Consider the following 14,542-nt stretch of genomic DNA (forward strand, 5'->3'; position numbering starts at 1 on the left):
AGTTCAGAAAAATAACCAAAGCTCTGTCGCCATCTATCGGATGTGGAGTGTCCAGACATCGAGATGAGATAGCAGCGCTGTCCATGGTGCTGGCCCTAAAGACCTATTTCTCTCGCATGTGATTCAACATCACAAAAATGGAGGAATGCAAGGAAAATGTGTGCTTTGCATTTTTAGATTTGGGGTATTAGATTTCGAGGGTAAAAGATACCTTGGTCTGTACCACTACAAGGGTATAAACAAACGTTTTCCGCAAATAAATCTGATAAAAAGCACACACTGAAAAGAGCTTTTTCAGAAAGCTTGAAAATATTAGTGTACAGAAAGTAGGGCCGGTAGAGCATTCAAAATACACCTTCGTGTTCATACAACTTCTAGTTTGCCGTCCCCTTTAAGGGCGCCATCGCAATATTACTCATCTGTTTCATCTCGTCTTCCCTGACGAGGTTCTCAAACAAACCTCACGCGCCAGAATCTCCTTGCATCATCGCCCGCCCCGTCGACTCGCCCTCCAGAGCAGCGGTGCACCGCTGTGGCGGAGTCCTTGACGGGGACGAGCACCAGGGTAAACCCGACAAAACACTCATGAAGACAACTTGACTTTAGCCGGAAGGCGGCAACAAGGTGAGGAAAAGGCTTTTGCATTGCAACGTACGTGCAAATCGCGGTACATCTTCGTAGCGGAACATTCACGTACATTTCCCGCGTGTAGGACACACCAAGGACTGTGACCCGCACAATGGATATGATATCTGAAGGGACCGAGCAAAAAGAAAATTAGCACGTTTTTTTGTGCTTAACACTGCCACGTATCGTGGCTTTAGGCGTTTCGGTCTATTTGCGCAGAGCAGATGTTTCCCCACATCGAGCATGCGTGGATGTTTTGTTTTTGCTTTGCTCCTTCGTGTAATATTAATCTATGGCTGAATTTTAATACATGTAAACATCCTTGTCGCTTCCTATCCCTGGGAAACGACATTAATGTCTGATATGGTTTATTACCCCGTTCGCGCTGTGAGTCGTGACAGGGACAGTGTGGCTTGCGATGTACGGCCTAGGGTGCAGTATGACCTTGCATACTCCTAAGGACATGTGAAGTGTGCGTAAAGTAGCATTTGTTAGGGTATAGAAAAAAGCATAACCTGAACTCGTTATCGCAACCAAGCAAATCTGCATTCAAGTAATACTAATATAGGTAAAGCGCAAATCTCACGGTGGATCGATATGTATCTCGTGGATCGGGTGTAATCAGTTTTTGTGACTCCTCAGAATTCTCAGTATTACACATCAGACCTTCTGTTCAGCATGCTTGCCTTGCGGTTGTGTAATGTCATCATGCCGTCTGTCTCACAACATACACACGAGCAAAAGGAACACCCGTCACACCACTTGTACGTCACGTTCTTGAATAGTGGTTTTATGTTGTCACCATGGCGACTCTTCCACATCCTCTCAGCATCCGGTCTTCCCAAGCATTTCCTTACCACAGTGGTTTCAAATGTGCTTCGGATACCAAAGATGTTCTATATTAGAATCCGGTTTTCATGTTTTACTGAGTGTTGGATCATTTATTTACATTGCTTGGAAGCTTACTCTGGGAATTGGGTTTTGTTTCCCACAGGACACTTTTTGTCTATGGATGCTAATATTCAAAACCACATAGACAGGATACTTTCATAATCGGACAAAGCAAACTAGCCATTAGGAAGTCTTGAGGGTCGGACGTAGATGTTGTTCAGTTATTTTCTGCTTTGGTGGAATCCAGAATAAGAGTGGAGCATGTATTTCTTTTAAATGACGGATTACTTGTTTGAATTTGAGTTAAATGTTTTTTTTGGCTTTGCTGTCCCTTTGTGAGGATGGAGAAATTATGTTTAACTGGTGATGTTTGGGGTGTTTTCCCTCTCCTTTCTTTTTTTTTCTTTTTTCTTTTTTTCCCCTTTAATATCTCCTGAATACACCACAATGTGATTTGGGTATTATGTAGTGTTTGTTTCCAGATGGTTTAATGACGTGTATTAAAAGTCAAAAGTCTAATCTTACTAAGCATTTCCTCAGTTTCACAAGACAGTCAAATGTGCTTCAGTCAAAGATGTTCTATATTTTTATGGCCCCATGTTTTTATTGTTTCAACCATGACATTTATATTTATTCAATTTTTTCTTTTTACTTTCTACAGCGTTTGAGCCACCGTGTTGATCATTTACTGCTTTCTTTGTATGTAAATTTACTAATGCTAGATATATTCATTGATGAAGTAAAACTTTTGTAGGATTTAGGGATGAGTTCATGGATGATTTAAGAATAATTTCTAATCACTTTTAAAGCTGTGATTAAAATAGATTTGATTTCACCCCGTTGACCCTTACAACCATAAAACTGTTTGCTGACAAATTTGATTATCAGTAGTGTATATATACTGTATATAAAAATTGACTTGATTAGGGTTTTATTTGTGATTGTTTAGACTTAAAGTGTGTCATAAAGATTTCATTTTTCCCCTTTTTCTGACTGTAGTCTTATACTGACAAACTTGTCCCATATATTTTTGATCTCAATCATAATTTAGTAATGAAACTTATTAATACCTTATTCATTTCAAATAATGTCAACCATTAAGAATCACAAATGTATTAAATATTAGAATTAATAGCCCAAGACTCTCTTACAGCACCCTAAAAAGGCATGTGGCACTATTTATAAATACAGATATAAAATTTGCTCTCACAGTGGTTTGCTGTTTCATTTGCTGTGCGGCTGTGCTTTATAGCGCTTAGGAACAAACTAGTGCTAAACCAGAGTAGAACTCCATTAGATATTTTGCCAATTTAAGATTTGCTATATTATCATAATGTGTTTAAAGAAATCAATGAAGAAATAATGTGTGGTATTTGATGTTTATGAGCAGTGACACCCCGTATAACCTGAATGTGTAATGTACTGTAAGAGAGAAGTGTTGGGTCATACATTCTCCAGCTCTTGCACACTGACAGAAAGCAGATGTCATGCAGGGCTGATCGCGCTACTGTAGAAGCATGACACAGCAGGTTTTTGGTAGTGAAACAATTTAAATTTAAAGGAGCCGTTACATGCTTTTCTGGTTTGGTCTATTTTACCTGCTCTGAGTTTTACCAAAAACAGGACAAAGTTATATCAGTAATATAAGCAACGCTTTCGTTTGTCCATTTATCTGATCAATTTCAGACTATTATTCTACACTTCTGTATCACTGCGGTATTCAGACATATGGGTCCGGTTTCCCAGACAAGGATTAGTCTAAACCAGGACTAAGCCTTAGTTAAATTAGGACTGGGGCCGACGAAGCAGGCACCGGACTTTGGCGGACGGTGGCGATCCGCCCCGGTCCCTCTCGGGAGGCAGCCATCACGAGGTCTCCTCCGCTCCGCCTATCGTCCACGCTGACCGATCTCTCCGGAAACGCAAGGCCACTCGGTGGCGAAGGCTCTTCGACAGCATGTCTCTGTTTCCTCACGGGTTTCGGCATCATTGTAATCCGTAAACCACACAGATCCATAAAAGGAAGGAAGGAGATGGGAACCGGCAAACATAAAACAGCTTTAATTAACAAATGTAAACGTAAATAGACAGCTGGAAGCCCCCTTACAATCATGCCTTACAAAAAAGCTTTACTGGTGCATTTTGAGACAAAACAAGGGCACTTTTGTGTTTTAAAATAGGTCATTGTAAGCTATTTTAATTTTAGACAGCTCTAACATTTGTTTTAGACTAGGACTCATTTTAGGCCCTGTCCGGGAAACCGCCCCATAGTGTTTTTATTTTAGGTGTAGCAGCAGTGCCGTATAACTCACACTATCCAGCTACTAACTCAGCAGATGCAAATTTGCAGCAAAAAGAGTTTGGCCCTCATGCACCCCCACTAACTCCATCTCACTATGGTCTGGATAAAAATATTTCACCCTAAGCTCATACTTCACTGAAATAATGTAGCTTTGCTGTTTGAATGTCCACACAAACACAGCAATGTTTTGAACATACTCAGTTGCTGGGTTTATAGTTTCAGGGAACCTTCAAAATGCGTATAGTTGTCTTAACCTGGGATAAGAGAGCGCATTTGAACATTTATTTTACTAATAGTAATAAAGGAAAAAATAATTGCTTATTTTGGGTGACAAGGGCTAGCATATGCTACCATAGTGCACGGTTGCAAATACTGAGCTGTGCCAAATCCTGTGTTTAATTATTTAGATCATTAATCCCCTCTTTCCCTCATCATTTGTCTCAAAATGCCCACTGTAGCAGTAATTACATTCATAGTCTTTATTATGTCCTTCTATCAATATCAATAGTGTAGCTGAACAAGGAATGCAAATGTAAGAGAACATATAGAAATGATTTGTGATCGCTGAACACACTCTAGGTGAGCAGTCGTAAAGTTTATGTATTGTCTGTTGTCTGGCTTTGGACCAGTGTAAAGTCAGATAGCAGTCAGTTTGTGTCAGCACAATGCTAAATATATTACAGCTAAAGGAAAAGTGCTGTTGCCAGATCTGCTCAGTGTGGAGAGGTCAGATAGATATGATAAGACAGACAGATTGTTATGTTTCCTTTCTACTCCGATTTGACAGCTTGATCTGTCACACTTTAGAAATAAAAACCTGGCAATGTTCGGAAGAAGAATTAAACAAAAACTATTTTTGTGTCTGCTCATGGAACAAAATGAGAATTTGAAACTTATGACAGATTTTTTTACGGCATTAAATTGAATTATAACTTTGGTTTTTCGGTATGTAGCTTTCTATGACATTGCAGTTATATGTATGAAACAATATGGTCTTCTTGTGCTGCATTCAGGATGACAGCAGCTGCTCTTTTCAAGCTGTGTTGAGAGGAGGGAAGAGAGAGACAGCTCCAGCCGAAGAAGGAGAACTGAGGCCGACAGATACTGACTCCATGTCTTCGCCTTCAAATAAAAGATCTGGTTCTGGATCACGCAAGTAAGACACTCTTGATGAAAACAGATGTTCTTTTAAGCTGTCAGCTGTGCCGGCGGTGTAATATCTAACTCTTCTAACTTCTGTTAAACTGATCTTTGCTTCTGCTCACTGACCTTATGAGCTCCAGGTGCTTTGATGATCCTTACTCTCTCTCTCTATTCTGCCCTCATCATTACTGCATCAGCTCTTTAGCTCTTTCAATTAGTCTATTTCAAGAGTTATTTCACCCTTCAGCTGCCAGGTTGTGTAAAACTGCTGATGGCTGGTTCGAAAGCTATATAAGCACATTTGGTACAAGGATATTAAGCAGCAGTATTGTTTTGTAGAATAGGGGATTTTTATAAATGGGGTCTGGTGACCCAAGGGTTCTTTAGTTTACTAAAATTAAAACTTTGAAAACGTTTCTGTTCATTGCACTAAAATAAAATATCGCCATAAAACTAAATGAAAAATTGAAATGTTGCCTCAGAAATAAATTTTAATAAGTTTAAAGCACAAAAATAATAGTAATAAACAAAAGCTAATTAATCTTAAATAGCAACATTAAAAATAAAGATATAAGATAATAAGTGACCAAAGCATACGTCCAAAATTGTTAAAACTTGAAATAAAATTAACATAAAACTAACAGCTAATTTAAGCTATTAATAATCTTAATATAGTTTCAAAACAAAAATAACTCGACGGGGACCACCAGGGGGCTTCCAGAAGCTTTTAATGGGTCCCCAGAAAATGAAAATGTTTAATTACTATAAGAATAATCAATTATTTAATATATTGTCTTTATAATCACACTTATTTTTTACACACTTATTAGTTATATTCAGAACCACTTTGATCTATAAATATATTAAGATGGAAATTTATTTTGGGAAGGGGGCCCTCACAAAAGGTCCATAGTTTTGGGGTCCCTGGCATCGTAAAGTTTGAAAGGCCCAGTTCTAGAATAAAGTCTAATACCACAGATTGAAGACTTAAAATTATGAATTATCACAGTGAAATAGTTACATGAAGAAAATGACTATTAGTGTTGTTGTTTACAATACCAGGGCAAGGATTCGATTCCTGTTGAGATTCTGTTGCTGTGCACAGAAGACTGGCTGACTGTACTTTAGTAGCTTTATCTGTGCATGTTAGTGCGGTCAGTACAGTACATACAGGGCAGTAAGCAGTAATAGTGATAATACAATAGAGCCCAGCTCTGTGCCTCTGTCTCATCTCTCTTTCCTCAGATTCAACCTGCTGAAAGCCCTACAGCCTAAGCAACGCTTTCAGCAAATGCTGTCGTCTCCCACTGCATCCCCCGCGTGAGATTCTGATTCAGTATCGTACTGTAGGTCATGAATGTAGACAAACATTCTGGTGCTTATGTCCAAAACTATGAGGCCAGGTTTTTGACAAGGTGCTAATAGATGGGAATCAGATACTAATTCTGTGTATATGAGTGTGTATGACATTAAAAGGTCTGTTTCTATGGTGATGCAGTGCACGTAATATAGCACATTATTCACTTCACTGCATTTACTTAGTTAGCTCATCTCAGACTCATGATGGACATACCTGAACACACCTGAACCGGCTGCTCTTGCCCTCTTCTTTCCTTGCTATCAGTATTGATAGCAGAGTGCCATCTTATTTTCTCTCTCTTCAAGCACGCTTTGATGTTCGGCTGCTTTTTATCCCTCTGCTTTGCTCTCACCTTAACCATGATCTTGGCTTGCTTTCATGGTTAGGGCAGTACAGCAAAACCTCTTTTAGCCCACCAATTGTTTCTGGTGGACAGTAGATAAGGTGGCTTGTCTCTTTAAATGTCCTTTTTTATTTTGTTATTGTCTTTTTTTAAGATGATGAATTGCATGAGGGAGTTGAATGAAATTTCTTGAAATGCCGACTAAATATTGACGCAATTATTTTTGGAGCTAGACCGTGTTGCAGAGGAACCAAACATTAGCAATACTTTTCCGTATACTTTTGCCAATTTAAAGGTATATTTCACCCTAAATATATTGTGCATTGTTTGTTCACCCTAGTGTCATTGCCAACATGTAGGACTTTATTCTTCTGCAGAGCACAAAATAATATATTTTAAGAAATGTCAAAATATCTTCTTTTGTGTTCTGCAGAAGAAAGAAAGTCAAACAGGTTTGTAGTGGATGAGTAATTTAAGACAGAATTTTAATTTTGGGGAAAAATATCACTTTCACTTATGCATTTAAACCTTTATATATTGTTAAGTTTGTATGTATGTATATCAATATATTGTAGCTGAGTGTATGATCTGTCTTTTTTATATTGCTTTGAGATGTTTAAAGCTTTTAAAGCAATGCTTGTAACCCTTGCCTCAAGCGCACCGCTCTGCACCACCTGAAAAGAAAAAGCTTTCAGTCGGCACTGCTAACTCGAGATTAAATTTTCCCAAGCGATTATGTTTCTGGGAAATTAAAGAGTCATTATTCTCTGAGGTATGCTATGATACATTACTGGAATTTGACAGGTGATTGCTCGCTGCTTTGTTTTATTGTTTTAAATACGGGTAGGCGGTGTGGGTCCTGTATAGTTTCCTGAATAACACAGCATGAGTCAGTTCAGCGAAAGGCTATATTTATTACTTCTTTCTTTTATCAAAAAAGACATCTACCATCAGTGATGGTTAAAGGGATAGTTAACCCCAAAATGAAAATTCTGTCACGAATTACTCTCTCGCTAGTTGTGCCAAACCTGTATACATTTGGTATGACACAGAAAAAGATATTTGGAAGAATGTTCTTTAACCCCATTGAAATCAATGGTAGTCAAAAGTGCCCCAGAAATGTTTGCTTGTCCTACATTCTTCAAAATATCTTATTTTGTGTTGAACAAAACAAAATAATTATAAGCAGTACAACATATAACAGCACGTAACTGTTTCTCACATACAGGAATCATTAGAATTCTGCTCTTTAGCTATTTTTCTTTTTTAGTCAAATATTATGTTTAATATTCTACAAATTTGTCTGCACAGTGTCAGGTCATAATAAAGTAAGGTTCACAAATTTGAATAGCTGTAAATGCACTTGAGAATAGCTTAGCCCTGTTGTGCTCATATTTGGAACCTTTCAAAGGTAAATAGTTTTAAAGGGATAGTTTGTTTTTTGGTGAAATTATGCCTTTAAGTGCAAGTCCTAATGATTCGTTCTTGTTTGTGGGTCAGTTTTGACTATTGCAGGTTTATAGAGCTAGACTACACACCCATGGAGTCAGGCATTATGGTCTCTATGAGACAGAGCAGAGGATTTATCACACCAAAGTCCCCGGAACGTCACTGTCGGTCAGCGTTGCATCATATCTCAATTCTGGCTTTTTTCTTCGTGTTTGCAATCATAATTTTCCTTCAATTACTTTTCTTTGTTGTCTGTGTGGCATTGTTTTGGTCATGTTTGTAAGCTCTTCAACACTGTCCCTATAAAATTCTATTTTATAGAATTTCTGTGCGTGTCATAGTTTGTAGGTGTAGCCTGATGACTGAAGTGAATATTTAAACATCATAATGGCTTTAGCACTGCTGTTTCAGGCTTACCTTGCTACCTCATAAAGTGTCTGCTCATGTTGAGTCACAGTTTGTGCAGTTTGAAGTGACCTGGATGTAATTTTCCCATATAACGTTTCATATTAATAAATATTTTATAAATTCTCCATCCCCTTAGAGGTAGTTGCATGGTAGTCATTTTTGATTGGCATGTTTTGTTATTTATGTAATTTTTATTGGTTTTGGATTTTGTGTTATTGTACTTTCCGTCCATTATTTTTGTTGTGCGTTTGAGTCTGTCTTTGATTTGTACCCCATCCAACGTTCAGCGGTGTCGAAGACGACACAGTGACTTTGCTATTCTCTTATTTTACAGACGCAGCCCAGCACCCGTCAGTAACCGTGATCCTTATGGAAACGTCTCTGTCTGCAGCAGTAGCAATTCGGGGTCATGCAAGGGCAGCGATGGAAGCCCGACCCATAGGTGGGACACGGAGTCCAATGGTTTCTACTTTCTAGACATATACCGTTTGTTTTGTATGACTTCTCACTTCTCTATTTCAGGCGTCACTTAAAATACACCTCTTGCAATGATAATCATGGTATCCGACCCCCTCCACCTGAGCAATACCTAACCCCTCTACAGCAGAAAGAAGTATGCATCAGACACCTGAGAGCACGACTCAAAGAGTCTGTTGAGAGACTGCAGAACAGGTAGTATGAGGCTCTCATGATCTTATCAGTCTGTGATGCAATTGGTCTTTTCTTGTAATTTGGCATTTGTTTTCCTCTCATGCAGGTGAATTCATGTAATGTTCCTTCTGACTTCTTCTCTTTCTCTCCCACTTTTCCTTTCCCCCTTCTTTAGGGACACCGAGATCGATGAGTTGCGTACCCAGCTGTCCCGTATGCAGGAGGACTGGATTGAGGAGGAGTGCCACCGTGTGGAGGCTCAGCTGGCTTTGAAAGAGGCTCGTAGGGAGATCCAGCAGCTCAAACAAGTCGTCGACGTTGTCCGATCCAGTCTGGGAGACACCGACACGGGTGTGCAGAAGTGCTTCCAAGACATAAACCTTCAGAACCACAAGCTGGAGAATTTATTGCAGAGCATGGAGCTGGCTCAGATCGGGACCGCCAAAGCGGATGGAGGAGTGGTGGGGGCAGGGCTGGAGGTCAGCGAGGGTCTGGCGGGGTCGTCCGAAGGCTCCCCGGCTCGCTCGCTAACCCGCAGCTCTACCTACACCAAGTTGAGTGACCAGGGCGGTCCGGAACATTGCGTTGACGAAAACGAATGCGACGTTCCGTGTTTGTCAGGTGAGGGCACGCAGGACAGCGGGTTTGTGTGCTGCGGAGAGAGTGGAAGAGGAGCCACCAAGGCAGACTTGCTCCTGGAGGCTGCTTTTCTTTCTCAAGAGACAGCCTCGCTGCTCAATGCGTACTCCCACCTGCCACACTCCTACACTTATGAGGGACTGTGCAACAGCGAATCCAGATCAGTTCCACTCCCTTGCGGCGGGATGGGGACGGGGGCCAGCGTCAGTTTAAGTCATCCCTGTCCATCCCATCATCACTTATACCTTTACCATCTGAGAGAGCAGGCTATTCAAACCGATTACGACCACGCCCCCAACTCTGCCCCTGCCCATGGACACTGTACATCATTTAATTCTGATCTGGACACTATTGCCGAGCGCACTTTCCGCTCTCAAGCCTGCAGTCCGACCTCTATCTGGATGTCTGATGAGGGAGATGATCTGGAGTCCGTAGCCACAGAATCAGTAGTTACGACAACAGTTGCCACAGCGTCAATCCTCATGGACCCTGTTTCCACATCTGCTCCAGCGCCGGAAAATTCTGTGCAATCTGACTTTGAATCTGTGGCACTGATTGCATCAGAACACTCTGTCACAGAATCAAAGCCCTTTCCAGATGAGCCAGTTTTAACAACAGATCTGACTCCACCTAACTCACTATCCCTAGTAAGCAACTCTGTTCCACTCGAGCCTACCAGAGACCCTTTGCCAAGTCCCGGCCACTCTCCTTGTTCTAAGCAGCTGTTAGTTTTAAAAGAAGAGGAGCTCCTCCCACAAACCACCCAGCCTCGTAGCACACTCTCAGATGCTGGGGTTGCGGGAGATCATGTTATAAACATACATCCAGAAGACGAAGAAGTGGATGAGAGTGCTGCCGACAATGAGTCCAATTCATCCAGCTGTGGGTTGCCAGTAAAGAACTACTGGAGCCGTCATTTCCTAGTGGATTTGCTCGCTGTGGTCGTGCCAGTGGTGCCCACTGTGGCCTGGTTGTGCCGGGGTCCGTACCATGAAGGTCAGCCGATGTATCATTTTGGTTCCCTGCTGCGTGGTTGCTGCACCGTCGCCCTCCATTCTCTACGTCGAGGGGGAGGTCTTCGCCACTACCCTGCAGGAGGAGGGGGTCCAGGGAATATGAATATATGAGACAAGCTTTACACTTTCGGGAAGCCACTGAAAGCACTGTTCCTCTATGAGATGTGCACCTGGAAATTAGTAGAATAAATTAAGGCAGACCCAATGAAAGGGTGGTGTCTTTACATAGGACCTTGGTGCTGTCATAACTGCAGTTTCTTGGCGCTGTGGTAACCTATACACTTCTCCAGAGCCTAATGAATAGAGAATGGGAATGGGGACTCGATAGCATTTATTCACAATAACAAAATGCTCTTCTTTGAGACTTTCTCTAAAATTGCTACACGGAGGCTAAGTATTTTGAATGACGGTCTGAGACACAATGCCGTTTTGTGGGTGACACTGAAAGATATCCTCTGAAATGATTGTATTACCCTTGTCACAAGTGAACAGCCACATTGTGATAGGAGGGTTTTGTCTTTTGAATTTCCCTCTTGCAGTCACTGGGGAGGGTGTGTCTACCGTATGTAATACATCTGAGTGAGTGTTTGTGTTGTGTCCATGTACAGTGCAGCCAAAGTACCCAGATAACTAATAGCCATCATTGCCGTAGCTGTTAGTGAATTGGTAGATGTCCCATTCCTTATGCCTGTGTGACACTGAGCCGCCATTCTTCCCCTTGAGGAGACAGACATGCGCCTGCTGAGCTATTTCTATGCTTTGCATATACCACTAGTGTCCTAGATAAACATAGTCCATCTGGAATGTTTGTGAGAAATTTACTTAAGGCTGAAATCAGTAGTGGGAAATTGCAAGATGGTAAACCTGATTTCGTAGAGTTCCAGATGTTCTTGGGTCAGGATCCTTGTTGGTCATGAAACAAAGTTTTCTGGTTGGATTGTAGACCACCTCTATTATTAAAGAGGTAAGTAGTGGATTATTTATTTGACAGCAGTGCTGTTCCATGACCAACAAGATATATTTCCCAGCAATGTTCCTTGCGCTGAAATATCAGGTCTTGCAAATATGAATGATTTAGAAATGTTCTGTACAGCTACATCATTAAGTTATGAAAGTGGATAACGCATATTAAGTAATAATAATATTAAGAAAGATACAGCATTTAGACAATGATCAGAGTTAAAGGACTGTAACAGGTTGAGATGTTTTGTCACCAATGAGTTTCATGTTGTTTCCCTTGTTGATGTGCTGTAAATGTCTGATTTTACTGTCGGCCGTTTATCAGGCTTTCTAGCCATCTCGAAATACAGTCGTAGCCAGCGTTTGTTAGAACAAACAATGTTTTGGTTGTATAATGAGGCAATTAAGTATAGTTTTGTGCTACTGCAGTGGATCTCAAACCTTTTGACTTTAAAGACCTCCCACAATATTTGAATGTTCTAGAGCTTGGCATTACTAGAAAAAATTATATTTGTTATAAAAAATAACTAAAACACTAAGAAATATCTTGATATGTTGTTGTTAGCTTAATTGAATGCTTGTTTTGTCTTCATTTAAATATTGTTCAGTGATCTTAGGCCCCCTGGTTAAGAAACACTGCATTACAACCTGCTTGCTTATTTATGCAAATTATTTAAGTACTAGTAGTGTTGGGTGGAATTTAATTAAAAACACTTTAGCATTTATTTTATATGAAATGACATGAATCAAAAAGGCTTAATATTGAAATGAAAATATTCCAACATTTGGCTACAACTGTATGTTCCTGATGATGTTTATACAAGTCAACATTAAGGAGACGGGTGGCATTTATTGACATTTCGATTGCACTATAAATCACTTTATAAGCAAATACTTGAAGTATACTTGAGTGTGTATTTCTGTGTATCCAAAGGCAAACGTATACATGTGATTGTGGTTCAGGGTTATAGATTTCACAGGCACCATTTTAAAGAATCATCACTGAGTTACAAAAACACGTTAGATCATTGACAGTCGGGTTGGCAGGAACGTTGTGCATTTCATAATCCAATGAACCATCCAGTAGGTTTTCTGTGTTGTCTTATTTTAATTCCCTTTAAATCACGAAAAACCGATGCCTCTCATGTTACCTCCTGCCTCTATCATTGTGTTTAGTGTATGTAGTGATATAGTCTTCTATTGATGTCTTAAAAAATATTTTCTTGTCCTAATAGTTTGCTGCTTTCTGTAGTTTTAACAGAATGTGTGCGGCAGGTCTGCAGGGTTTTCTGGTGTGTTTTCTTTCAATGGCTTGACAATCTTTGTTTGCGCTTTATGTGGTGCCAAGTGTTTAAGTCTTTGCCCTAACTCAGCACTTTTTAAAATAACTTTACGATAGATGGAGAAATAAAGATGTATATGTTCCTAACTGCTATTTTTAAATTGACCTGTGTTTGTTGAAACTGAATCTGTGGCTTTAGTTATATTGTTCTGTCTTCTGGCCCATCAGAATGTCTTTACGATTAAAAAGAGATTGCAATTGTAGTTCTTGAATAACATTGGCTATTTGGCCAGATGACAAATGATGTTTTATGCTTTTATAAAGCATGTCGAAGAGACACATAAGGCCTTTATTTTCTTGGATTTCTTGAAGCCATATTACAAGCAGAGATTTGTTGGCCCTATATGCTGGTAAATATGAGTAATGACATTTCTATGTAATGTTGCATATAGTTATTATATTTACTTTTAATCAGCATTCGGTACTCATCTTTTGGCAGAGAGGGGACCTGTGTGTGTGTGTACGTGTGTCTATTTAAATTATGAAATGTATAACTGAATTAATGTTGACGCATAATTTTGTTTTATCATGACACTTCTTTCCATTTGAATGGTAACCCTGGCCTGTTTTGATTTATTTTGAGCTCTGAATTTACATAGTTTACCAATAGAGATTTAGTAAATGAAACATTTTGGTTCTACAGGCTTTGCCGGAAAGATTAAGCATTTCTTATAGCATTTTAAGGAGATTTAGGAAATGGCCATTCATGGTAAAGTGGGCCTGGACTTCCATTCATGCCAAATGTAGTCACAAAACGTTTCCCAACAAATAGATTCTCACATTAGTTTATAAGGATAGATCTTAAGCTAAATCAAACCTCTTGGCACTTAGCAAAAGACGGCAATGCAATGTTTTAAATAAAAAACACAATACTGCATATGTGCTGTAAATTATAAAGTGAAACTGACTTCAGTTGTCAGTTATCAGGATTGCATGACAATGTGCCTATAAGATCAGAATTCGTGGGGTAAATTATTTAAGTAATGTTTTCTTACGTTGAAGTTTAAACATTTACATTTTTTCAATTGGAACTTCAGTTTGTCTTTGTATTGTCTGTCAGTATCAACACTCTAGGTAAAAGCAAGTGTATAAATGTATCAGTGTCTATATTTTGTGTAGAATGATATTTAAATGGAAGTAATAATGTGTACAGACATCAATGCAGCACCTCTTTTGACTCTCACCGCTCTGTAAAATGACCTGTATTAAACAGCATGGTAAACAAATGACGCTTTTGAGTGTGTCCATTCTTTGTGCAAAGCATACATCATCTTCTGATAAGTATAAAGTATTTGAAAGCTCCTTCAGTAAGTGTTATATAGGTGTATGAATAGTATGGAGTATTTATACTTATGGATGCTGGAAGTTCAATTGCACTTTTTCTTCATTTTTGAATCAAAACTTGTGATAG

At 39.6% G+C, this 14,542-nt stretch overlaps 1 protein-coding gene across 1 annotated transcript; it reads left to right on the forward strand.

Annotated features, from left to right (window-relative positions):
* Positions 1-513: 513 nt before the first annotated feature.
* Positions 514-14,344, forward strand: snphb (syntaphilin b). Its single transcript, XM_079478359.1, has 7 exons — positions 514-624; positions 4,834-4,976; positions 6,209-6,283; positions 8,167-8,283; positions 8,858-8,965; positions 9,046-9,195; positions 9,350-14,344. The coding sequence occupies exons 2-7, from the start codon at positions 4,933-4,935 to the stop codon at positions 10,938-10,940; spliced, it is 2,085 nt and encodes a 694-aa protein (XP_079334485.1). The 5' UTR covers positions 514-624; positions 4,834-4,932; the 3' UTR covers positions 10,941-14,344.
* The last annotated feature ends 198 nt before the right edge of the window (positions 14,345-14,542 follow it).

Source organism: Barbatula barbatula (genome assembly GCF_947034865.1).
Source record: "Barbatula barbatula genome assembly, chromosome: 17".
Lineage (NCBI taxonomy): Eukaryota > Metazoa > Chordata > Actinopteri > Cypriniformes > Nemacheilidae > Barbatula > Barbatula barbatula.

Excerpts from the sequence above, each read along its gene's own strand:
- snphb (XM_079478359.1), top strand. The coding sequence starts at position 4,933 with ATGTCTTCGCCTTCAAATAAAAGATCTGGTTCTGGATCACGCAA. Across the intron at positions 6,284-8,166 it reads TCTCCCACTGCATCCCCCGC|TTTTGACTATTGCAGGTTTA; the intron begins GTGAGATTCTGA and ends TTTGTGGGTCAG. Across the intron at positions 9,196-9,349 it reads GTTGAGAGACTGCAGAACAG|GGACACCGAGATCGATGAGT; the intron begins GTAGTATGAGGC and ends CCCCTTCTTTAG.